Source organism: Cnephaeus nilssonii (genome assembly GCF_951640355.1).
Source record: "Cnephaeus nilssonii genome assembly, chromosome: 7".
In the NCBI taxonomy this organism is placed as follows: domain Eukaryota; kingdom Metazoa; phylum Chordata; class Mammalia; order Chiroptera; family Vespertilionidae; genus Cnephaeus; species Cnephaeus nilssonii.
The window spans coordinates 19,841,154-19,867,367 of NC_137078.1; the positions used below are offsets into that span (position 1 = coordinate 19,841,154).

The following is a 26,214-nucleotide window of genomic DNA, read 5'->3' on the forward strand; positions in this document are numbered from 1 at the left end:
GCCCCCACTTCCTTTGTCCTTCCCCTGGCCCCAGTGCTGCCTGTTATGTGTGCTCTGCTGGCTGAGCTGCTCTCTCTGGGTCCCAGCCTTGAAGGAGTCAGGCCGAGAGGCAGAGGACGCATGAACACACTGCACTAGGTGTCAGAAGGCCTCAGGCCTCTCCCTGGGTCTACCAGCTGTGTGATACTTCATGAGTCACTTGGGTGTTCTGAGACACACGTCCCTCATCTGTAAAATAAGGATAACTGTACTTCCCGTGTAGGCCTCCTCCTGAGGGTGGCAGAGTGAATCAATTTCATTAACACATATACATGGAGAGAGTGCGCTGTGACACCTTATATACATATGAGATATATTAGTTGCTTGCCAAACTGAATGAATGATTTTACTTTCTTATTGACTCTCCTTATTGACTACCCCGTTTTTAGTGTGGGGGGGGGACTCTAAATGTGGAATCCATAGGGTTATCTTTAATTATTGCCTTTGCTTCTTCACTTTCTCCTTCCCTCCCATCCCTTCACTCTCTCACAGAGACTAGTTTTTCTTTTGGTTTGTCCTTCCTGCTTCATTCCAGTAAATAAACACACACACTTTGTTGCTGCTCTGTAGGAGCTCACTTACCCCTTTAGTAGGAGGGATGTCATAGACCCCTTGAGGTTTCATCTCTCCCACTGGAACGGAAAACACCTGACCTTTCACCGATGACGGAGGGATATCATATACCTGAAAATAAATACCTGAGTTTACGGATGTCTTATGCTTGTCATTTTTTTATGCGTTAAGCTTTGAACTATGGATTTATTTACCAGCTTATGTACATCCTTCCTCTTTTACAGCATTCTATGTAACATGGAGTTGGTGAAAACATTTTTTAATTTCTTATTTTTTTACTTAGATTGAATGTAAAAATGATCATAAGTGGAGTATCTACACTGTCTGTACTTTAAACTGTAGTTGATATTATATACTTCCTGAAATAAAATGATAAGCAACAAAAGCTTTGTCAGATAAAAGCCTAGGATTTCCTGATAAAGCAAATCCAGAAAATATAATTTAATAATGTTGGCTACAAGGGCTCTTGAATAGACAAATCAAGCTTCATATGAAATGTACATAATTTGTAATTTTCCTTTCCCATGTAGTGCTGAAGGAACTGCCACCTGTAGTGCTCCTGTGCCATGGGGACCACGGGCCTGGTACGTACCCCTTGAGTAGAATGGGAAGGAGGGATATCGTAGATGTCCTTTTGGTATCTAGATGGGTACTCGTACACATAGCCATGGCCTGTCCTCACTGGGGTTATCACCTGTGGGCAAGAAGACACAGAAGTGTAAAATTCCAAGCCCAAGTCCTAAGTGAATCTCATAGGTTCCTCATCGGACACTCTTCCCTCATTGCTCCCAAAGAAAGGAAGGAAGGAAGGAAGGAAGGAAGGAAGGAAGGAAGGAAGGGAGGGAGGGAGGGAAGGAAGGAAAGAAGGAAGGAAAGAAAGGAAGGAAGGAAGGAAGGAAAGAAAGGAGGGAGGGAGGGAAGGCCCCAAAGAAACAGAAAAGAGAGAAAAGGAAGGTGACAAGGGGCCATGAGGCCAGTAAACTTTAATTCCTCTTGAATCCCCATGAAGAACAAGCCCCTGAAATATCTCTATCCCCCTTCCCCATGGTAACAAAATCATCTCAAAGCTGGTCAGATAAAGACTCAATTCCCAAAATGTGCTTAAAGGGAGAATCACTTTTAAGTTACGAATACCCTAGAATCTAGGGCCTAGATTATTGCTTTGGAGCCTCAAAAGCAGGGCATAGTGGGAAAAAAAAAATTAAGGCTCTGAAACTATTTGTAAAATGAATAATGCAAACTGAGTTCAGCCACTTAAAATTCCTCTCATGCCTTCCCCAGGACGCCTCTTCATCTGCCATTGTTATGATTATAACTAAAATTCCACAGGCCACTAGAGTACTTTCAGGAAGCCCATGCTCACACCGTGCTGCCCTTGGAAGCCTCCAGTAGCTTTCAATCTAATGTGGGGAACAAATTAAACACTGAGTCAGGGAGTCCTAGGAACAGAGCACGGGTCTCTAATCATTTCCCCATTTCCACCAGGGAAGCAAACACCGCAGACAGTATCCACGCCCAAGGGCCGGCAGAAGTCAAATCCACGCATCACAAACCCGGCACCTGGAGCCAATGTCAATCACACCAATTGCACCCAACAGGCTTGTGTTTTCCTATCTACATACTTCACTGTGTCCTAAGCACGGGTAGAGAAACTATTTGAACTTAAACTCACTTTGAAATGTATTTAATCCTCCAAAGGCTTCTAAATTGCCAGGGTCTTATTTCTGCCTAACCCTTGCCCCTGAATGACTAACGGCGCCCACCTCGGTATTGCCCGTGGAATTTTTGAGAACAGGTCTTGCAAATTAGGAGGAGTTGATTGTTCCCTAAGAGATCGTCATCTTTTATCCTTTCTCTAATATGAAAACTCTGGCGTCAGGCTGCCTACAAACGAGGTGAAAAATGCTCATGTCTGTCTTGTGCTGGAAAGGGTGGAACTCAGCCAAATGCACCAATGCTCTTCTCCCCAGCGGCTCCAAAACGCCCCAGTTCGGTTTGGTTTTAAATCCCTGATGCTTGAGGCTGATTGCTTCTTGCAGGGAAGGTAAAAGAGATTAGAATGCAGTCACCACTCCATCAAATCTCTCCACTGCCTTCAGTTTAAAAGAAGAATCTGTTGCTTTAAGGTTTGCTGGCACAGAGCATACAGAACCATTCTATCAAGTAGCCACTGTGTTGCGCAGAGCAAAACCTTCCTTTTAAAGCAGGATGCCCTTTGCTCAAGAAAAACACACTGTTCCTGATGCCCTCTTATATATGTATTTCACTATTGTCGAGGAGAGAAATCAAGTATCTTCTCTTTGTCTTTCTCATCAGCTCCTCTATTTATAGCTCTCTATTTTGGCTTTATAGTAGCACACGCTCACAACGCAGCCTTTGTTCATTCTGAAAGTTTCTAATAGTAGATTCTATCCAAGGCTGCCAAGTTAGCAATACTGCTAATAGAAAACCAAGGCTGGTTATGCTGAACAGCTTCATCTTTAGTTTAAGAAGGGAGGGGGGGTGGGCGGTGTTGGGATCTGAAAATAACCCTTGGTGAAATGTAAACACAGGGCATGACCTCAGGAAGGCGGGGCATGGACAAGGCTTTTCCTTGCCTTTGTGGAGCTTCCCTGGCAAAGCATTAATGCTTCCCAGTATTTAACGTCTCACTTCCTGACAAATGTCACGGAACCCCAACTTGCTCTCTCTTTCTCATTTAGAGGATGCCTGTGGTCGTCTGTTTTTTTGAAAAACTTTGTATTCCAAACCAGTCATTTTCCTTGTTTATGCATTAAAAGAAACAGATGGTGCAAACCACAGGGGGATAAAGCCAACCAAATACAACCTCCCCGTTTCCAGCATTCCCGACGTTACCATCTAATTCACATTGGTCCACAAATGGCTTTTCCGTGGGACCAGCGTTTGCATCTGGTCAGACGCATCCAGGGAGCACAGCCCTGCACTCCGACGCCTGAAAGAACGTGCAGCTGGAAATGGACGTTTGGACGCTCTCCTCCCCTGCCCGCCGCTTGGGTCGCTTTCCTGCCAATTAATTGTGTGTTCTCTCCTCAGGGGAAAGTGCTGACTGTTCTGTACCTTACCAAGTATCCAGTTTTGTGGTGCATCAGGCCTTTTCCTCCTGCTCGACGGAGTACACCAAAACCTTTCTACTGTCCCCGAGTTACTGAACCCCAGCCTACGGGGAGCACCAAGGTCTAGCAAAAGGGACGTAGGTTCTGGAAGAATTCTCCTGAGCCGTTGCCAGCAAGGTACTGGTGGAACTGCCACACAGAGGGCACTTTAAGCTACTTTTTTTCAATGACATCCAGTTATGTTTTCATTCCCTTACCCCCTCCCCGGCCCCGTTCGTTTTCCTTTTCTGCCTGCCTTTCCTTCTATGTATTTATTTATAGTTACAAGAGCTTAGACTTAGAAATGGCCCAACTGACCTCCTGGTTCCTTAGTGGTGCCACCAAGGGGCTAGGTTGTGGGATCCCTGGGCTCTCTGACTGACGCTGCTGCAACGGCTTTCCCGATCACCCTGGAAGAGGATTGGCATTTCCCAAGGGTGGTTTCCTGTCCCGATGAGGAATCTGACCTTCCTCGGATGTCAGTACCATTCCTGTCAGCTAACGAAGGAGCCTGAGGGTGGACACTGCGGAGAGCTATGAGGCAGAGAAGGGCTGACCATAGACATTCAGAACAGGGAGTGTCCGTTTAATAAATCTCCAACCTCCCCGGCAGGGCAGGATTAACAGTTCAGAGACTGGGTTGTGTCAGCTTTCTCACTGATTGGCTTGCCTGAAAACAAGCAACCAGGCAGGCCCCACACGTCGATGTGTTTGATTTATACCATTTTGGGCCTCAGATCCTGGGCAGCATGAGCTGTTTTTAGAGATGCTTTAAATACTTCCACATCTCCTGATTTTGAGAGCTGTGCATGCTGAAAATTTAAAGAGGAGTCTATCTTTGGGGTAGCAGCCAGGTCTAGGGAACCCTGAAAACTAACCCATTTGGGAATCAGTGAGCTGGAATAGAGGCCCTTGGGGTCTGTCATTCATGTCTCCACATTTGGTTCAGCTGAGCTTGCACCTGGCCTGCTGCTTAGACACCTGTGGGGCTGAGCAGACAGGGTGCAGGGAGAAGCAAGCTGAGGTTCTGTGTAGGGGAGACAGACGTGACACCTACGGCAAAGAGGCAGCTATTCTTCAGTTCCAGTCAACTGCCATTCTGAAAAAATACCGCTTGTGTTCCCAGATCTTTCAAGTTCCAGAAGAAACCAGAAATCTGGATTTTTAGGTGAAATCTGATTTTAGAAATTGGCTCAAATATTTTAAACAGCACCTTGGCCAAACTAAGCATACCTCTGTCCCCCTGGCTGCCAGTCTTGGCCTTCATTGGTGTGTTTCTGCCTTTCTCCTTCAGTGCCTTGAGAGCCACTGAGGGCAGGGTGGACAGCTCTTCACTGCTTTTAACACACATCCTGCCTTCACACCTCTGTGCCTTTACTCATGCTGTGTTTTTGTCCAAGATGCTCTTCTTCCTATTCTCGGATTCAAATTTCATGCAATTTTCAGGCCAGGTAGGGTGTGTCTCTCCCATGAAGCCTTTCCCAGACAGATACACTAAGTACCTCCCTCTGGCCCTCCCGGAGCGTGTCATCCATCCATATCTGATGGTACTTATCACTTGTGGTTTGACTGTTTCAGTGCCTCATCTCAGCATTGTGGAGACAGAGATCATTCTTCTTCATTTTTTTAAAAAAGGCTTTTTTAAAATTGATTTTTAGAGAGAGTGGAAGGGAGAGGGAGAGAGAAACATCTAGGTGAGAGTGGAACATAGACTGGCTACCTCTTACATGGGCCCTACCAAGGATCAAGCCCGCAACTCGGGCATGTGTACTGACTGAGAACAGAACCAGCAACACCGGGGTGCAGGGGACTGTGCCCAAGCAACCACTGAGCAACACCAGCCAGGCCATTCTTATTTAATTTATTCATTTTTTTTTTAGAGAGAGAGAGAGAGAGAGAGAGAGAGGAAAATGGGAGAGAGAGAAACATTGATTTGTTGTTCCACTTAGTTATGTATTCATTGGCTGATTCTTATATGTGCCCTGACTAGGGATTGAGCCACAACCTTGATATAGCAGGACGACGCTCTAACCAGCCAGGGCCTCTTCTTCATTGTATATAAACAGCAGGGCCCTGCACTGTGTCTTGAGTATAGCAGATCTTAAATAATGTATTGACTGAATGTATTAACAAACTAAGGAAAAACTCAAGGCTTTTCTTAGCAAGATGATATGAATCTAGAGATTATACTAAACAAGGTCTGCCTGTAGAGGATAAGACTGGTTTCCAGATAAGTTAAGCTTTAGGTTGAGTGGGATCCAAGGGACAAAGGGGTAGAACTGTGTCTTATCAGCCATGCCTGGTAGCTTCGGGCAAGTGAGGGAGTAGAGTGACTGTTAGATAAAGCTGAGAAATCAGAACGCATGGGAAAATGATCACCTGCACTGCATTTGGTGCAAACCACTATTAGAGGCCCCAACTTGGGCCACTAGATGGTTTCTTTTTCCCAAATCTAGAGCCTGCATGTGACACAAACACCTGTGTTCCTTTCAGCCACAAGCCAGAAACATATGGGGGAGCTGTGCGAAAAAGAAATAAAAACAAACTCTGCTTTTTACCTTAACATCAGAAGGAAAATGCAATAGAAAGGAACAGGAGTCAAGTTTTCTCTTGTTGTGAGAATATGCGACAGGCCTGTGTCATGAGAAGCTGTGTAGCAGGGGCCATGGCCACACTGGGCCTTCAGCTCATCAAAAGGATGAGGTCTGAAGAGGGGAGTGATTGAGAACATCAGCTGGACTCAGACAGAGCTGGATCTACACCCTGTTTCTACCACTTACTAGCTATGAGAACATGACCAAGGTATTTGTTCTTTCTAAGCTGTTTCCTCATTAGTAAAATGATAATAAAATACTTATAGAATATTATGAGCATTAAATGAGATCAAGTCCATAAAGTACTCAGCATAGAGTAAACCCTTATGCCTTAGCTCTTTTTAATATAATTGTTATCTAGGTTGACCTATGGACTTAAAATTGTGAACTAGGTAACTTAGGTCAAACAGCCTACTGGAGATAGCTTAAGAAAATGAGAAAAAGATATTAAAAATCTTCCTAATAGCATCAAAGAGTTAAAAGATAGTAAAGAATTACCGGGTCCAAATTTGGAAGTAGAGAAGGAATTCATAGAGGTAAGCCCAAATTTTGAGGTTGCATTTTCCTTGAGGACATTTGCTGATCTGAAACTGTTGTCTCCGATGCTACATTGTGTTTATAGCTGGGTGATGGGGGATATGAATGTTAGGTAGTGGCTTACCACGGTAGAGACCCTGATAACCATGCCCCACTTTGGGTTGGGACCTTAAGGGCTGCATGCCAAGGTAAAGATTAACTGAACTCGCCCTTGCATAGGCTGAGACTAGGTTTTAATCATGAGGGTTGGCAAGAATATCTCAATGTCTGAAATTAGAATTTTGTATGCCCATGAGGCTGAAAAAAGGAAATAAAATCCATTCTCAAAGTAGAGATTATCTTTATAAGATTTCTTTAAATGATTTCTGTAAGTATCTAAAAAATACAATGTCCAACACACAGTCAAAGATAGCCAGGAATGCAGGAGAAAAGACTGAGAAACAAGACAAACACAGCCTATTCTTGCTTTCTTCCTAATATGATGAGGAGTTGTTTGTGTCTTAGTGATAGATTTGAAGGCCATTTGCTTCAAAATGTTTCATGATTAAACCATGGGAGAAAAAAATTTAATTGTTCCTAAACTTAAGTTAGATAGAAAGAAATTAATCTTCACAAATGCATGAAGTGTTCCTAGTGAGGTCTTCAAGACAATGGGAATTTTAAATCAAAGCAGTAAATGACAAGAGACTTTGGCCCTTGATAACCATCAGTAGCTTTACTTGGGTTACTGTTTTACTTGGTCATATCAGTGTTGCCATTGTCACATTTATCACCATAACAGCCTAAGACACTCCAGTGGGAAACCCCAGGAGAAAACATGCTTTATAAGGCTTAGAGATAAAGACGTTTATCCAAGAGAAAGATGGCAAGGTCCAAAACCCAGGGCACTTTATTGAATTTCTCTTCAGATAAGGCCTATTCAGTGCAAGATCACAAGCTGGCTTTGTCAAGAGAATCTCACCAAGAAGTAGGGCACATACCTACCTGAATATCTAAAAGCAAGGTACTTCCATGAGATCACTTGTGCTCACATGGGATCACTTGTACCAAGGCCTCAGCAAGTCTGCTTAGGGGCTTCTTTCCTTGGGCGTCACCTTGCCTCCTTAAAGAAGAGCTGGTGGGGGCCTGGGATTGGGGCGTCTCAGTAGCAGAGGCCCTGAGTTTAGGAGCTCTTCAGCTTCTGCTGACAATTCAGTGGAGCGCTGAGGGAAGTGGGAAGGGAGCAGGTGTGCTATTCATGAAGTCAGATCCTCCTTGCCCCCCCAAATGCTGCAAAAGTTCATTCTTAGGGTTTCTGGTGCCGCCATGTCTGCTGTGCGTTTTCCTGATGCCAGCTGTACCACCAACCTACTTATCACAACTTCTCATCTCTCTCCTCCAATACTTGTTCCCGTTTTGACTTCTTCCCTCCTACCATGCTACCAGCAAATCCAAGGAAGAATAAAGACAGAATATATATATATATATATATATATATATATATATATAGAGAGAGAGAGAGAGAGAGAGAGAGAGAGAGAGAGAGAGAGGTATCAAGCCTTGATAATTGACCAAGGAAGTGTTCCCATGAATCTAGCAGAGCATGGATATGTGTGACCAGCTCCTGGTGTTTGGCCCCCAGGCCTACTCAAGAGCTAGGCAACCCAGGTGGTGCTCAGGAAATATAATGAATAATTGATGACAAGTTAAAAAGTGCCACTGTGCCATACTGATTACAGTACATATTTATAACCTCACCATTAACAGTACTTAAAATTGTCAGAATTCAAAAGTGGGCTTCACTGGTTAGCAGACATCTATTTGCATTTTTCTTGGCATATGTGGAAAGTAAAATTAGATTGCTTCCTGTCTATCTCTAATCCCCCCACATTCCCTGTTTTACTTAGAATTTTATACTTCATTTATTTATTTTTATCTCTGAGTTTCATGCGTTAATAAGAGTATTTAGACTTCTAAAACTGCCTGTTGGAAAGGACTCATTTCTCTTAAATGCCCTTAAAAAGCATTAACAGAACCACCACAATATAATAACCTCTTTGTCTTCAAGCCCAAGAATGATGTGACCCTTTCCCTTTAAAGAAAATCAAAGGAAAAGAAACATCCCTATTATCACTGCCCGCCCATTAGAACTTGGATCCAATATTCAGAAACTGCAAAGTTATAGAAGTTTGTCTGTTTAAAATCCAAGATTACTAGTTGCTTTTTCTATGACCAGAGAAAAAGCCACATGTTTCCTACACTGGATTTATTAATTCTTTGTAAATTCTCTCTGCCCAGCCTGGGTGTAGCAGTGAGCTCATTTATTTACTTGCATAGCAACAATATAATGAAAACTGGGTCTGGCCACCTTCACGGGCCATGGCCATGGTTAACCCTTCCTATTGCTTATCTTGTACTCATCAAGATTTTTCTCTCTGTTTTGGAGAAGCAATTTACTTTCCTTTAAAGACATTTTGACGTTAGATTTTATGCTAGAACTATGCCTTTTGCTAGACACATCTAAATTACGGTCAGTCTCTTTTTCAAATGAGGAAAAAGTAACAACTGAAAGCTCAAAAGTGGAACGGGGCTCTTGGGTCACTTTCATTTGACACAGCATTTGGGCGGCGAACCACTCAATGGAAACAGTGCCCTGATTGTTAAGGCCCTAGCACGCCTCCCCTGCTGCTTTCAGGAAGCTCTTTGTGTAGTGAGTGCTAAAGCAATATTTAGTTATGGAGTGACCAAGCGCCAAAGAGCAGTTAGAAGCTCTTTAATGTGAAAGAACATGATGGGAAATGACGTCTGGGTTCCTAAGTAGTTAGGTCTTGCTCTGGACAAAGCCTAATACAGCCCAGTTGGATATAGCAAAGCTGTTTTTTAAATATCCCATGAACCAGAATGTTCTTTGAATGAAAACTAGAAAAGGCACAAGCGTTTTGGTTCTTTTGACGTCCAAATAAATTCAACAGGACACTAAACACTAAATCTAGATTTTTGAAGTGGATTTTAGAGAGATGCCCACAGATGCCCTAAAGGGGACATAATTATGGAAAGAAATCAAGGAATGAAAATGTCTGGACCCAAATGCCCATGGGTATCGTTCCTTCCTTAAATAGAAGACCCCCCACGGCTTAACTGGGAGGAAAGACAGGCTGGCTGATGGAGCAAACTGACCACGTGGCAGAGTTTAGTGCCAGTTCTGAAGGGGGCTGACCCAGGGTTGTTGCTTCAAGAAACATCAGACCCACCAAGCGCTTCCGCCAAGCCAAGAGGATTAAAGAGGAAAATGGGCAGAAAATAATGAGTTCCAGTATGAAGTGCTTTCTTAGCTCTTCGTAACAAAGAAGAGAGAAAAGTTCTTAATACCCAGACCAGGCATGGAAGCTGGTCTGCCAACTCTTTCTCCCTGGCTTAGCACACCCCAGCGCTCCCTCTCTATGTTCCTGCCTGCTCCCTGCTCCCTGCTGACATGGTTCTATCTTCTAAAGGAGACTGTGGTTTCTAGGAAGGTGGATCGAATCCTAAAGGAAGAGTAAGGAGGATTTGCCAACACTTTGGGGTCAACTGAAATTTACATCAACACCTGAGTGTCTTTTGTTTAAAAATCTTGAGTCCAGGTCATTTCATTCAACTTTTCAAGCAACTCTGTGAAAGAATCAGATAAGGATATTTGGATCATAAAATTTAAGCAAAGACCATTAAAGACAATCCAGCCTTATTCCCCATTTCACAGTTGAGGGAGCTAAGGTTCAGAGAGGTTATTCAGCTAATTAATGACAGAGGAGTAAATGAGAACCTTGGTTAGCTGGGCCCACAGAATGTCCTGTTGCCTACACTCATAAGACATGTTAAAAATTTACTACTCTTCTAATTTCACAAACACTCTCAAAGAAAGTTACTTCCTTATATGAGAAAAAACTTAAGATCTGGGTATCTTATTTTTTGGGGTGCCCCTTTTACTGGCAAGCCCATTCTGGGAGATTTAACTATGCCTGTTAAATGAAGTTTCCATTTGAAGCAATCTGAAGTTATTTGAAAAGGCTGTATTTTCAGCGGCAGAGAAAGCCAACATAGCAATAGTCTCAGCCATGTACCACAGACTTCACATCAGCTTCATGGCTGCTCAGGACTTCTGGATCAGCCTGCCACGAAACTGACCACTGCAGCGGGGAGGTGGGCATTTCTTCATCTCTTACTCAGATTCCTTTAGCATTGAGGTGACTCTAAGCATCTGAGGTGGGAACCTTCTGGAGTGACTTGAATTCTTCCTGGCCAACAGGATGCTAGTTAGCACCCAGAATTCTGGTGAGCTGGATTTGCTAATGAAGTGTCTAAATATGCCATCTTATTTTAGGACTTGGCAACATCAACCATTAGCTGGGATGTAAAAATCATTAGTTTCAGAGTCAGACAGACGCAGGCTCAAATATCAATCCTGCCGCTTACTAGAATTATGTCCTTTAGCAAGTTAACTTACTCCTCAGACATCAGCTCCCTCCCTGTAAAGTGAAGGTTGTAAGGAACACCTTATGAGGCTATTGAGAGGATTAGATGAGATTATGGATATAATGTCCCTAACATGGAGCCAAAGCTCAAAGGCACCATTGAGTCATGCCCACTTTAGACCCAAAACTATCTTGAAAAAATGAGTAACTTAATAACATTCTAAATGCTGCAGAGTTGATTGGTGTTAAGTTTGAAGACAAGTAATTATTCTGATAAATAACTGGTTTAAGCACCAGGCTGTATGAAACAAATATTATAAAAATTATCCAAATAAATCAGATGTGATTATGGCATTGCTAAAGGAGCCTTTGCTTCAAAAACTGATTGACTCTGGGGTCCCTTGAAAGAGAGGACTCGTTTGTACTCTTCAAATATTACTGGGGTTATAACTTTTAAGAAAGACACATCCCTCTAGAAGTGGCACAGCTATTTAGAACCCAGTGTGTTTCTGATGGTATCCCTCTCTGCATTTTGCACAATGTACTCAAACAAGTCCGCTTTCAAAGATGAGTGCAACCAGTACTAAGTTTGCATTTCACCATCCAATCAAATAAATAAATGTATTCTTTTCTTCTCCCTCACAAATAGAGTTTAACCACTTAGCCTGACATCATACTACACACAATATCTGACCTATTCACTCTGATAAGCACAGTCACTTAGCATGAAATCATTGAAAAAGGAAGGAAGATTACCTCTGTCTGCTTTGGTGTGGTTTTATAAGAAGTTACTAATGCACTCTTAGAAATATGCATTATCTCTGAGCTTTATAACAAATTGCAACTGAGTTTGAAGGCCTTGGCATTGATCAAACAAAAAGGACCTTTGTTCATTTTTAGGAGATATTACAGTTTGCTCATTCTACTGGCGTGGGTGACTCTACTGGGAAGAGATACTTCTCATTTTCAAAGTGAGCTCATCAAGTCCTGCCCTTGAATTGCTCAAGGACTTCAAATTTTGTGTATGATTTAAAATTTATCTTGATTCTTGAGGGTAGAGATATTAGATGAAAGTTCACTTCTCTGCATAGCCCCAAAAGCCACGTGTTGAAGAAATAAATTCATTTAAACTAGGACGATTTTTATACAGAAATGTACGATTCTGGAACACTGGAACATGGTCATACTTGACTGAATTTATAAGTGAAGAAACTAGAGGTACCTTCTGTTCTGTCAAACCCTGCTATTTTTCAGGGTGTGTATGTGGTGTGTGTGTGTGTGTGTGTGTGTGTGTGTGTGTGTGTAGGAAGGAACAAAAGAAAGTGAGGTGAAGTCAGAGTTTATTTTCTCTGGGAGCTTTCATTTCCTCTAAATCTATTTTTACTTGTTGGTGGACAAATCATACAGCTAATATATAGCAGTTAGTTGGCTAGTAACTGAGTGTTGCTCTGGGCAACCAGATTTCACAATGCTTCCAATCCCAATAAGGGAAGGTCTCTGTTTTTAACCAATCAATGGCTATGGGTGTGTACGTGTGTGTACGTGTATGTCTGTGTGTGTGTAATTTATGATGACTCAGTGTCTAAGAAGGTACAAACATTGTAGTTAATCTATTTCTGGTTCTTATATTACCTTTCAGGAATGGGCTGCGAAGACCTGGCTAAAATCTTTGAATCATTTCCTGCCAACATATGGCTGTGTACCATTTTGGAAGGTCAGAAATGTAATGGGGTCTAGATAAATTTTAATATCACTTGAGTTTTCTGAGTGCCACCCCTGAAGCAGTACTTGCCCCAGTCTAGCCCATTATACACATGATAATGGCAGACTACTACAGTTTTAATGAGCCCATGAGCTTGAGATTAAGAGAAATGTATAACATATTTTGGGGCCATAGAGGAGGTAGACACTGCTGGGGTACAGAGAGAAAGCTTCACAGAGGAGATGAACATTAAAATGGGTTTTAAAGTATGAAGGAGTTTACAGATAGAATAGAGGAAAGGCATTCTAGGGAAATAATAGCATACCCAAAGGAAGCTCTGCCCCTCAGTAGAAAAAGTGTCCTTTTCCTTTTTAGGTTACTATAGAAGAGTTAACTAATATTATTGTCTAAACTGGGCAAAATGCATAAAAGTGAGGTTCTCAGACAAGCTGAACTGTACATCAATCCTGCTTTGGATGCTCATTTGTTGTGTATAGATAGTTACTATTACAGAAAACAGATGGTGACATTCTCCAAGACCCTTCTGGGGGAAAACTACCATGTATAATCTGACATACGTCATAACAGAATGTAATGAGCTGAACCATGGGATTTGAACAGTGTGTGATGGTGAATGGGTGATAACATCAGAACCACTTTTCAGTTTATCTAAAGGTCAATTCAAATTAAATGCTTCATTTCTTGCTTTGGCCTTGCTCATTGGGTGTTATCTGTGTGCTGATATTTTGCTGGGAGCTTGGCCTATAGCAGTAAAGAGGCAGCCATGGCCCCTGCCTGCCTCAATGAGTTTATAATTTAGCCCATACTCATCTTCAGAAGGACTCAAAGCAAAGCTAATTCTACCAGTTAGAATAAAAGCAACATGTCCAAACATAATCAGAGAAGCACGTGTAATTCCCTGTGAAGATCAAGCATGAAAGGGATGAACTCGGGGGCAGTTTTACTGATCTTTGAAGGAGAGAAATGAGGCTATGTTAGACCTTCGTAGACCTTGGGCTTCGTATGTTTGGGGGCTCCACTCCAAACCGCACTCGCATATTAAGTAGAATTTTTGCTTTTAAAAACTCAGCTTTTCAAATTATTGGACTATGAATAACTCATTTAATTTAGAATTGCCTCTGAGTTCTTGGAAATCACAAGGCATATTTAGAAATCTTTGCAAAGTGAGAAAAATCAAACCTACAATTTGTTTTTAAATATAATCAATTAGTTATGAGCCCTAAATGTAACGAGATTGACACGATATTGTTTCCTACACATCTGTCTGCAAAATGGAAATTAAGAAACATTTACATTTGTCTAAGTATTTATTAATTTCTATTTTGCAGTTTTCACCTTTCATATTTTGGAGCCAAATTTTTCATTCAGCTCTCAAACATTCTTGTAGGCCCTGGGCGTTCTGCCCACAATGCCCAATGGATAAAATGGTCTTGCACACAGAACCCAGAGTGAAATGACCAATGAAATTAAGTAAAGGTGTCAGTGTATATGGTTTCCAGAAAACTTTGGGAGCTCTTTTCCACTCTGTGCAAATTCTTATAGAAGCTAAAAGAGAGGCACACACCGAAAGGGAGCAGTCGGTGTTCGCAATAAAGTATTTGCATAGCCCAGCCAATGTTGCTCAGTGGTTGAGCATCAAAACCAAGAAGTAATGGTTTGATTCCAGGTTAGAGCACATGTCCAGGTTGCAAGTTCATTCCCCAGTAGGGGGCATGCAGGAGGCAGCTGATCAATGATTCTCATTGATGTTTCTCTCTCTCTCTCACTCTCCCTTCCTCTCTGAAACCAATAAAAAAATATTTTTAAAAGTATTTGCATATTTGGTGTAGAGTGAGAAACACAAACAGGGCTGATGCAGTTCAAAATAAACTGTGAAAGGAAAGGACAAGGCGAGGGGAACTAATATTTTTAAGCCCTTGCTATGCTAAGCACTGTGCCAGGTCCTTTCTATGCATTGCTTCATTTAAGTCTCACAGCAACCCTATGATTATTCCCATTGTACAGATGAAGAGAGCAAGACCTGAAGAAGTTCAGAGACCTGCCAAGGGATAATAGCTATGAAGAAACAGAACCAGGAGTGGCCTACCCCCAAAGCCCATGCTTTTTCACAATACTTCTGCGTCTTCTTGTTTCACGAAAGGGTGGGGATCGTATTATATGATTATCTTTCCCTAACCGCTGATTTAAATGAGTAATGAATGTCTTTTCATGTGGATGGGATGTAAGAAGGGGGGAGAGGCTGAAGTTTCCCAGAGAGCAAAGTTAAAGTGACAGAAGGCAGAATTCACTGTCTTTTTTTTCCTCCCTCAGTGATTCATTAGTAGAAAAAACTGTGGTGAATAACATTTCTGAAGCCCACAGTCTGTTTGCAACATCAAGGGAATCTTTAACTATGGAAAGTCCCAATTCACAATCGGATTGGAACATGCCCAATACCCTCCATGGTCCACCCCTTCACAGTACTTCTCGGAGTGCAGTCCTGGACTACTTCCCCCGAACTAGCCAAGGAGCTTACTAAAATGCATATTCTCAGGTCTGGGTTTGGAGAGTAAGGGAGCGAATCTGCTGTGTAGTAACAGCAAATAAAATGGGAAGAAGTCTGAGGTTTTATAGACTTTGCAGACTTGGAACGAAAAAGGTTGAGTCTAAAAAAGACAACATGTCACCTTCCTGCCAAAGTAAACTGTGATGAAAGTTTAGACCCCACCACCTCTCAGCCAAGCATTTCCTGTTCTGGTCTCCCCTGTCTGCCTCGCACAGGCTCAGATGAAGGGAGAGCTATTTTTAAGGTGCAAACAACCAGCGCTAAGAATGAGAGAAGTTATTTATTTATAGTTACACCTTTCAACTGTTCTTGTTCTCCTCTGGAGACAGAGCCTGGTTTGGCTTTCCCTTTGAATCTGACGTCCAAGGGGTAATGACTTTGAAAGGTCATGGCCAGTCTATCCTCTGCAGACAGGAATCATTGTCTCGGGCAACGCTAGTCAGAAAGCTGTTTACCACTTCTTGAGGAATTCCTCCTAATGTACACCCACCACCCACCGGGCTTAGGCAACACGTGTTCTTGAGAAGTGTTTTGTAAGACAGACTTCGTGTGTAGAAGGTGATTAGGATTCATTTGTGGCTTTGTTATTTAAGAAATCCAACAGTAAATCCGCCCCCCTATTGTTTTCAACAGAGGATTCCATTATCATGCAAATAGATATTCTCTAATTTATATGGATTTGTAAATTCAGACTTTGAATTAGATTTTCTTGAGGCAGGACACCTGAGCCTGTAGTGTTCTAAGAGTCAACAAGATCTTTTTGGCATAGAGAGCTGCATCTTTCCTCTTGTAATTCACAGGTCTTTTCTTATTCCATTAAATTTGCCCATTCTTAATACCAACCTCACTGGACCCCCTGTAGACCTTTGGAATTCGCCAGTAAACAAAAGAGAAAAGCCGTCCCTCTAACCAGTAAGCAGCAGCAGCATCTTGGTGTTGGCTGTTACCCCGTAAGCTCACTGACATTATTTTCTTCCCAGCACTGACAGTGCAGTGTCTGCTTATGTCACACACTACAATGTAAGCATTGTGAAGGTTTGGCTCACTTTTTAATTCGTCACTGCATCATAAGAACAAAAACTATACTAGATGCTTAAAAGTCATTCCGTTAACAATTTTCTATTTATCTCAAATTGTTATGACATTGGAATTATATAAGGTGCTGAAGAGTTCATTCCTTCCCTTTCTTTTCTTTTTAACATGATGCCTTTCTACATATCCTAGCTCCACTCTTTTCACCCATTGGCTCAGGCATTATTATAGGAATTACTTGGAAGATAAGAGGATGACTCCTTTCTAAATACAAGTAACTGTGTTTTAAATGAATCAAACTATAAGCCAGTAACTCTGCAGAACAAGTTGGTTGGCATAACCCACTCCCAGCTTCCTTGCTTCCCCTACTTCTAGTGGGCTCTTTGTGTGCCAGGCCAATGGGGTCGTGACTCAGCTTTTGGTGAAAGGAGGGTCCTTGCTGCCTCACTGTGCTTATACAAATTTTGGTGCCTTGTACACCCTTAGGGAAGAAACAGAAAGACTGGAAACTATTTGAGAGCAGAACCTAGGTCTAAAAGCAGATCTATCAGAAAGATGGAAACAACTTAATGATCCAGTATGCCCTGGAATGGCACAGGAATCCAAGATGCCTTTGGATCAACAATAGTTGGCACATAGTAGGAATTCAAGAAAGTTTTGCTGACCAATGAATGAAAAAATGATGCAAAAATAATGCTGAGCTAGGGTATTTAGATATACTTACCTCTTGGAAGGGTCAAGTTCTTATTTTGGGAACATTTCTATTGCTCTAAGTGCAATGGAAAAAATAAATTGGAATAAAAATCCAGTCAGTTGCTCACTCACCTTTTTACAAAAGTGGGGACCATTAGCCCCTCCAATGCTTCTTTGCACTGATGGTGGTACTTGATACACATCTTGTTCCTGGGTACCATGGCCAGTGGGTACTTGATAAATTCCCTGATTTTGGTAGGAAGGTGGTACTTGGTAGATGATGTCCCGAGGAGCACCCTGTGGGTTTGGCACTTGATAGAGCTTCTGTTGGCCAAAGGTCTGGTGCATCAGTCCAGCAGTAGGCTGGTCCTGACTGGAGGAGGTCTCCTGTATGGGCCCAATGAGAAGCTTCACCCGGTTGCCTGGGACAATCCCTTGCCGACCGTGTAAGGAGCAGAGCCACCATCCTTCCAGTCCTCCTGTGTTCTGCTCTATGACAGTCAGGATGTCTCCCTTGCGGAAGGCCAGTTCCTCAGCACACTCTGGGACATTGTCATATAAGGCTTTTGCCATAAGATTCTGGGGAGGAAAGAACAGAGGGGAATCTTGTTAGAATATTAGCTTAGTCCCTTTAACACCTAAAGTCCATGCTCCTATGGAGAGGCACACCTCCTGGAAAGAAGAGAAGAATAAATCTAAACGATCGCCTGTAAGGAGAAAAACAGATGGTGCAGACAAAAGACAGATACATACATTCTGCGTCTGCCACCAATGACATCAGACTGCCTCCTTGGAAAGGCTCAGAACACCACAAGAGTTCTTTCCTCTCGCAGCCGATGCCGTGCCAAGGAATCATGAGCAGCACTGTTAGTTAAAGAGTCAGAGAATGGTTGCCTATACAAAACATTTTTCTTTCTCTCCTAAAGCCAGCTTAGGATATAAAATAGTCTAAGATATTCAGATGTACGACAACCGACATTTCTCAATTTTTTCAGAAAGAGTTAAAGAACATCCCTAAAAACAAACAGTATGAATGGCATTTATATTCGGAGTTAAAATGGAAACAAAAGTACACTTATACATGCCTTGGCAGGGCTTACAAATTCTTATTCTCAGTTGATCACAAGGTCCTTGGATACGGGAGCATCTCCAAGCAAGCATTTTTCCACGATCCATCAAGCACGGAGCAGTGTGACAGTATTTGCATCTCCAGATTAGATGGCGGGGAGCTACAAAGAATGTCTCACACGAAGGTAGATACCATTTCTTTCTCTTTTGCTCTTTTATTCCTACCCTTGCTGAAGGCCCCTCCTCACCCTGCCACTAGTTCCTTGAGTCTTGCCATTCACATCAGAAAGGCTGTGCCTTTCCCTTTCAGGGGCCCAAAACACTTTCTCTCTTTGTATGAAGGCCTGTCTGGTACATTCAGTACTGAGCAGACAGCCAAAGTAGGCATTCAGCAGAGAGTGGGCAGGCAGTACGTGCTGACATTCTTGGAAGCCTTTCAAAGGCTCCAAAGATTTCATTTCTTGGCGTTAGTAATGCTTCGCAGCATGATGGCAGCCATCACCACATGCCTGCTCCTTCCCAGCACACAGAGGAGTCGGGGAGCGTTGTAAATTCGCTACAAGCACTCAGAAAACTAAAAGTGATCCCTCTAGAGCTCCACTAAAACGTCTGGATGCACTAGAAATGCGATGATGACCATTTGTGGGAGGAAGGGCTGCCGATGGGATGGAACATGTTTGGGACTTTACACAATAGTGGAATTGGAGGTTGTTGTTTGGACTTCTGTGCCCTGTTTTCTTCTCTAGAAATGTGGACTTGATCTTTGAGCTTCATGCTTTGCATTCCTTTATAACTGACACACATTAATCATCTCCCCCCGTGCTGTGCCCCATAGCCGCAGGCCTCGCTCTGTGTGCTGGTTCTCCGCTATGGAGCGGCCGTGCTCTGTAAGGGATCTCTCCTCTGGTCGGTGGTTGGGATGGGGTCCTACTTTTACTCTGTTCACCAAACTCCTCTTAGTCAGTACAACTACTTAACCTAAGGAAAGGATATAAGACCATAGTGGTCAGTACCAGGAAGCCTAGTGATGCTCTTTAAGGATAAGGTTAAAGTCTGTTCCTGAAAGTTTTGAGCTCCAGGAAGTCAATGCACCCAGGTGAGCAGTGAGGGAAGCCAAAGGGAAACTAAGGGGTTTGTGTTCCAGGTGAACGCTTTACTTAGTATTTATATTCTAGGAAGCTTTGGGTTCCTTTCAACAATTAAAAGTTCATATAATAAAGATAGGATCGTGCATCATTCTATTCTGCTTTGAGGAGCCATTTAAGAATGTGTCCTAATCTTAATATCTTTTCTGTTTCTCTTCTTCCATCTTTTGGATGTTCTGTAGTTTAAAAGAAAAGTCATAGATTACAGAAGACAGGATTCTGGTTGTTTGTACCAAAATGATTTGAGGAAAATTACTTCCCCAGAGTGTACTGAAATTATAGAACAGGAAGAGAGCTGACCCTGAGGCTCTGTTCCTTTTTCCAGGACCCATTCAACAACTGGGAATGGCTGGTAAGGAGACCCCAAGATGAAATCAGAAGTGATAAAGAGGAGGGACCAGTTCTATGGGAACTGAGGGTGGATAGCTGTGCAATTATATTGGCTTCAAAGCAAAGAAAGAAAAGAAACAGAAAACAGTATAAAGGCAGAAGACTACGGACTTAATCAGCATGAATAAGTAAGTAAGTTGAGGCTTCGAGAGTTGGCCCTGCCATGGGATTCCCTTGCTCACAGTTACATTTAGGAGAACCACCTCTTAAAACAATGATGCTTTGAATTAATAATGAGTTCTAGGCATTGCAACCTCTTGTTGAGTATCTGCCTACAAGCAGCAATAATGAAACCTCTTGTTGCATTCAGGAGATCTGCTAAGGCAAAATACTAATACAAATACTAATGATATTACTGGGCAAATTTTGAATAAGTATTATTAGATTGTAGCAGAGTACAACCCCTCAAAAAGGGAGGGAACATGGATAAGGGCTTGGCTTTTGAAAATACTTGGTGTGCTAGGGCAGGAGTTCAGCAAGGTGATAACAGCAAAATTAACTTCAGCTGGAACACAAATCATCTCATTCAAAAGAGCATATACTAGTAAATAGGTGAATTAAGAGTTAATTCTGCTACCTAGGCGAAGGTGGGGGAACCCTCTCCTTCAGTGCAAAAGTATGAGTCCTTAAGACCACAGAGTCAGAAGGTGGTTATCTGGGTATCTTAGAAAAACCCAGGAAAGGCAGATCTACTCTTTCTCACCCCCACTCGCCCCCATATTTATCTCCATGGCAGGCAAGGTCAACACAGAAACAAACCAAGGAGAGATAAGAGAGCTATATAATTCTCTGTCTAGTTGGATGGTTAGCCTCCAGAGACCGGCAGTTAGCAGTGCAGCTTGAGCTTGGCAAAGCACCAAACAGTTGGGCACAGAACTTGAAAGCCAAAGGAGCTTTAAACAATTATAGTCAAACTCTGTCACTTTATAAATGAGAAAAATAAGGCTCAAGAAGTTAATGATTTGCCAAAGTCACCTGGCAAGAAGGTCATGGAGCTGGGACAAGAATTCAGGCTTTCTGTCTCCAGCTCCAGAATTAGGAGAGTATTTAATCAAGTCAAATATATATGCTACAGAAGTTGTGGCTCTAATCAGGATTCTAATTGGCCTTTAGGGTCATAAATCCTATTTGAGGGAACCCTAATTGTAGTAGCCTCTCACACGGATCCCCGTCCCAATATTTCTTGAAACTATTCTGGCTTCTATGTTACCACTTTCTACTTCTCTTTCTTCTCTAGTTCTCATGACCACTCATCTTCCTTTTCATTCACAGACTAAAAAACAAACAAACAAAAAAACAAAAAACCTGGCTCATTTCTTAAGTGATTATGTTCCAAAGAGATGTCTCCTTGGCACTTGTCTTGCTCCCTATAGGCAATCTCATCCATTGTGGTGGTATCTAAACACAGATAGCACTCAGACCCAGAGTTTCAGCCCAGATATTTGTTCTGCATGCCAATCCCACATTTCCAATTGTCTAATGGGTTCTTTATTTCAAAATTAACAAGTGCAAAAATCCCTTTCTCCTGCTTTACCTGTCTCAGTTAACATTATGCACGAAGCTGCCAGGATAGTGGTCTCAGAGGTTTTCTGAGTGTCTTCACAACCTGACACCCAATCAGCTTGAACCCTCTTTCCCCCTCTCACTGCCACTCCTAGTTCAGGACCTCAGCAACTTTTGGGGAGAGTAAGGCAATTGCTTCCCAATGATTTTCTTGCATTTGAGGTGGTCTTCCCACCTCAAATCTATCTTCCACATAACCATGTGGAAGTTATCTTGACAAAACCTATCTAATCGTGTCTCTTCCCAGTTTTCTGGAATGGTAGTTCTTACTGTATAACTTGTATTAACCCATTCAAGATTTGGAGCTCCTTAAAGTCCAGGGAGACTGTCTTATTGCTTTGGCATTTTCAGAACTTTATAGCCCAGTGCCTGAAACAAAATATACACTCATTAGATGTCTAAATTGAAATTGATTCTGGACTCGGATTTCTTGGTTCTCTACAGAGAGGGTAAAATTCTTTTCTAGAGAAATCAGCATGATATTTGGTCAAAAGTTTCAGATGGACATGGGAAGGTAAACTAATAGGACAGAGAGGTAAGTGGTGTGTCCAAGTCACCAAGCCTCACAGCCAGAGAATGTGGGAGACAGCAAGCAGGAAATTGCCTGCCCCTCCCTATTAAAACAGGATAGTGAAGTAGATGGGGAGCCTGAATCTAGTGTGCACAACCACTGAACAAACAGGAGGCCAAGAGGAACTGACCATCCCAGCCAGATTAAATACAATGTTTTCTATAAGAGCCTTTCTCCCTTAAATGTAGCAACCCACATCTGGCAGCAGGTGACTGAGCACATTCATACTTTGCCAGAACATTTGGTTTCTGCTGTTCCTGGTTCCCAAGCTATGCCTGAGGAGTGGGAAGAAAATACTATACAACTAGCCAGAACAGCGGGTACAGAGAGCTGTAGGTCACATGGTAACTCCCACATCATCCCTGACTCTTCCCTGCCTTTTTCCCCCCACTGCTATCGAAATGTCAAGAAAGCTTATTACTCCTACTGCCAGGGAAATTATCTGCTATTCCAAATACAGAGAGGTGTGACTAATAATTTCCATGACCATTCATGCTGTTCTTTGAAGAGAAATTAGACACAATGACTGGTGTGTCACCCCACTAGCACTGATAGCATCATCAATGGCCCAACTTCCTCTTATTATTTTTACTTTATTCTATATTTATCATACAGGAGCTCCTGCCACAGCCTCAGGGCTTCCACATTCTCAACAACATGACTTTCCTGTACCCAACCCCCTAAACTTTAGCCTTGGGATCTGGCATGGCATGCAACACACACACACACACACACACACACACACACACACACACACACACTTTGTGCAGGCCAGATCGTGAGAAACAGACACAGTACAGAAGGAAATGGCCATCGTCAAGGAAATCAGTTCTAAAGGAAGTGGCTGAAGGATGAGCATCAAGGTTAGTTTGAGGACACAGGGAAAGAGAAAGGTTTGTGTGCTTTTGTGCCTGCTGACAAAAGTCAGCTTCAGGCTGAGGGTCGTCAAACTACTTCCGCCCACCATCACCTTTAGGGTATCGGGGGAGTGGGATTTCCCAAAAGAAGGAAACAGCCATGGTCAGAATATATGGATATCTACAAGTGTCTGGATTTCGCTTCTTGGAATATTTGGTTTACACCTGGGTTCTTTCATTGGATGATCTGCGATGTCGAATTACCAATTTTCTTGAGATTGTTAATTAGTAGACACAAAGCTTTCAAGTTGAGGAGTTAGAAGATGTGATACACAGCACATCCAAGTGGTTTCTCAGCAATATTTATCAACTGCAATTTGACACACTTTCGTCATGTGATCTGAACTAGTCACAGAAAGGCAGCAGCAGAATCCTCTTTGGCCCCATGAGTCCCTTGTGCTGCTGATCACGTGAGGAGCATCCAATACTGCCACCAAAGACAGTTCTGGCACCTAGACCACATTTCAGTCAATGATTTTTATTTTCTGGAAAGTGCTTCTAAAGTTGCCATGATGGATACAAAGTTTATCTGAGTACCTTGGACCCTCTCTGATTCTTCATGTCATTTACTCTGCCACAAGTCCTTAAGTTTTCTTAGATTTTCCAGCCTTGTGAATTGTACCCATAGCATTCTCTTTATGCATTTTTGAGTGGGAGATACTTTAAGAATGTGACATCAGACAGTTGCCTCTCCAAAATACTTGCACATGAAGCAGCCCCCACATGCACGGACGGAGTGCGCCCTGTGTGTGGTGGCTCCTAAGGCTCCCACGTTTGGGAAGCTAACATCTCTTCCATATTGACCTATTTCTATTCAATGAGGGATCATTCAGAACCCAGCATTACTTTGGTGGTTCATATGCCCAAGTGACACTGGTTCTTAAGAGTTGGTGAGAAGATCTGATGTTCTTTGTAAATTTAGATATTTAGATCTCAGAAATATCTGTCTGGCCAGATTTGGTAACGTGATATAGACAGCAGAGATGTGAGATTTAAAAAGTGTTTCTTCAAATGCTGGGTTCCTTTCCTTTCCTTTCCCGCCTTGGAACTAATGTCATCTATTCTCCCTTGATTTAAGGTTGATAGAGGACAGAAACATTTATATGCTGAGATTTGTTTATCAGGAAACCAACAAAAGCCCAGAGCAAATTCTCTCTTTCATATAAAAACAATGACAAATGGACTGGTAGGTTGGTATGCATGTGTGAGTGTATATGTGTGACATCACAGTCCCCTTCTATTATTTCTTGGTCAGTCATGGAGGATGAATTTGATTAATGAAAGTATTTGAGAAAAATAAATTAGCATTTTCATTACCAGTCTAATGATCATAAATAATGTGTATATCTTTAAGAGCTCAATTTCCCACTCTTCTGTGGTCTTTGCGATTGATATAAGCAACTCCTGAGTGTCTTAAAGAAGGTGGACAGATACTGAGGTTTCTATTATTAGAACCAGAAGTTACCCACAACTTGACCAGCACCAACTAGAGTAGAATTTCAGACTAAGAAGGGATCTTAGAGATCATTTTAACCCAATCTTCTTGTTTTACAACCCAGAGGGTCTTCTATTAGATTAGCTGCCAGAAATAGCATCTGGGTCCTCTCTTAACCTAGGATTTTTTCCACTGGACCAGGATGTGCTTCTTAAGAACCTTTTCCATCTTAGAATTTAGTTCTGTTGCTAGTAAGCCTTGGAATTTATAAGCATTTGTCCCAGATTGCCTGGTTTTGATAGATTTAAGCATAGCTTATTGGCAAAGGATCAAAAACATGGGGCAGGCACAAACTCTTTTCAGGGTTCTGTCCCTAGATAAATCTGACAGGCGCCATATAATGATGAAGGCCTGACACCCACTCACCCAAAAGATAGGTTTTATTAACAATAAAACAACCATCTGGATTTCAGCCAACATGACAGTGCTGGCACCAGATCACATCTATCTGCCTGTCTAGACAAATCCCTCCAACCTCCAGGTACTTAGGGAAGCAAAATGAGAATTGTATAAAGGGATAGGAGACTCCATTCCATTATAGTAGAGTATATTTTCAAAACTCACATCATTTCTCAAAAGTCAAAACATACAAGTTATAACACCTAATAAAGTATTTGCACCAAGGTATGCAGCCCCCAAGGTCTTAATTTATATCTAAATACTAGCGGCTCAGTGCACGAAATTGTATGCGAGTAGGATCCCTAGGCCTAGCCTGCAATCAGAGCTGTCTGATGCCCCTCTACGCCCCACAACCCACCCCGCAATGCTCTGCGATGCTCGCTGCCCTGCCACCCCACGACGCTCCAGGATGCTCGCCCACTGCCACCCTCTACCCCTCTGTTTGTCATGCTGCAATCGGGGATGGGGGTGGGCAGGAGAGGTACCGAGAGGTGGTCAATGCACCTCATGGTGACTGGTCAAGTGGTCGTTCTGGTCATTACGCTTATGGTCCTGGCCTTTTATTATATAAGATAATATGATACAGTAGCAATATCTAAATACAATACCAGTACAAATACATACACATCCTGGCAACTGTTGCCTGTCTCCCAGCCAGAACCCAACTGATGCAACTTGGATGCCCACGCTCACTGGAACTCTTTTAGAGATCCCTTGACCTAGGTTTGGGGCCTGATTGCTAGTATCCCACTTGTGAGGTCCTCAGAGCTTTAAAACATGGATCGGCACATGTGGCTAAGAGGGTGTTGCAATCATATGCTGTCACCATTGCAACTGCAGAGGTGTTTCAAGAAAGAATTTTAGATACTGCAGCTTCTCAACTACAAGAGAGAGAAAGATGATAGGAGCAAATGGAATAGGAAAAATCTCCAAACGCATTGTTCAATGGCTAGGTATACAGATAAGCTCCCACATGTAGATAAACACCAGTTTATGGGAATAAAATAGCTTTCTTTAAGGTCCAGTTCTAAATGCATTATGTGGACAAATATATATATATATATATATATATATATATATATATATATATATATATATATATATATATATATCAGACTGCCTCTATGGCAAACTTAATTCTCTGAACTCTGTCTTCCTGTGGCCTGATGGTTTTACATGTGACCTGAGGGAAACCTCTTGCTTCTTAATATTTTGTGGTATTTGCTCAACAAATTGGTGCTAAGCATATAAGGGGAAGTTTCCTTTTGGTTAGGTCCTGTTACATAAAGCTCAGCCTTGGCCATGATAAAATTATGGCAAACAGTTCTACGATTGTATTTTTGTGCTTCTATCACATCAAACCAGTAAGGCAACTATTTTTAAGCAGAGG

General features: G+C 42.3%; 1 protein-coding gene across 1 annotated transcript in view; it reads right to left on the minus strand.

Moving 5' to 3' along the window:
- NEDD9 (neural precursor cell expressed, developmentally down-regulated 9) overlaps nt 1–26,214 on the minus strand; it is a 43,541-nt gene that overhangs the window by 8,325 nt on the left and 9,002 nt on the right. The window contains exons 2-4 of the mRNA XM_079776584.1: nt 17,409–17,855; nt 1,205–1,306; nt 622–723 (exon numbers count right to left, since the gene is read on the minus strand). Of these exons, the coding sequence (XP_079632710.1) occupies nt 622–723; nt 1,205–1,306; nt 17,409–17,855 (651 nt within the window). The remainder of the gene's footprint in view (nt 1–621; nt 724–1,204; nt 1,307–17,408; nt 17,856–26,214) is intronic.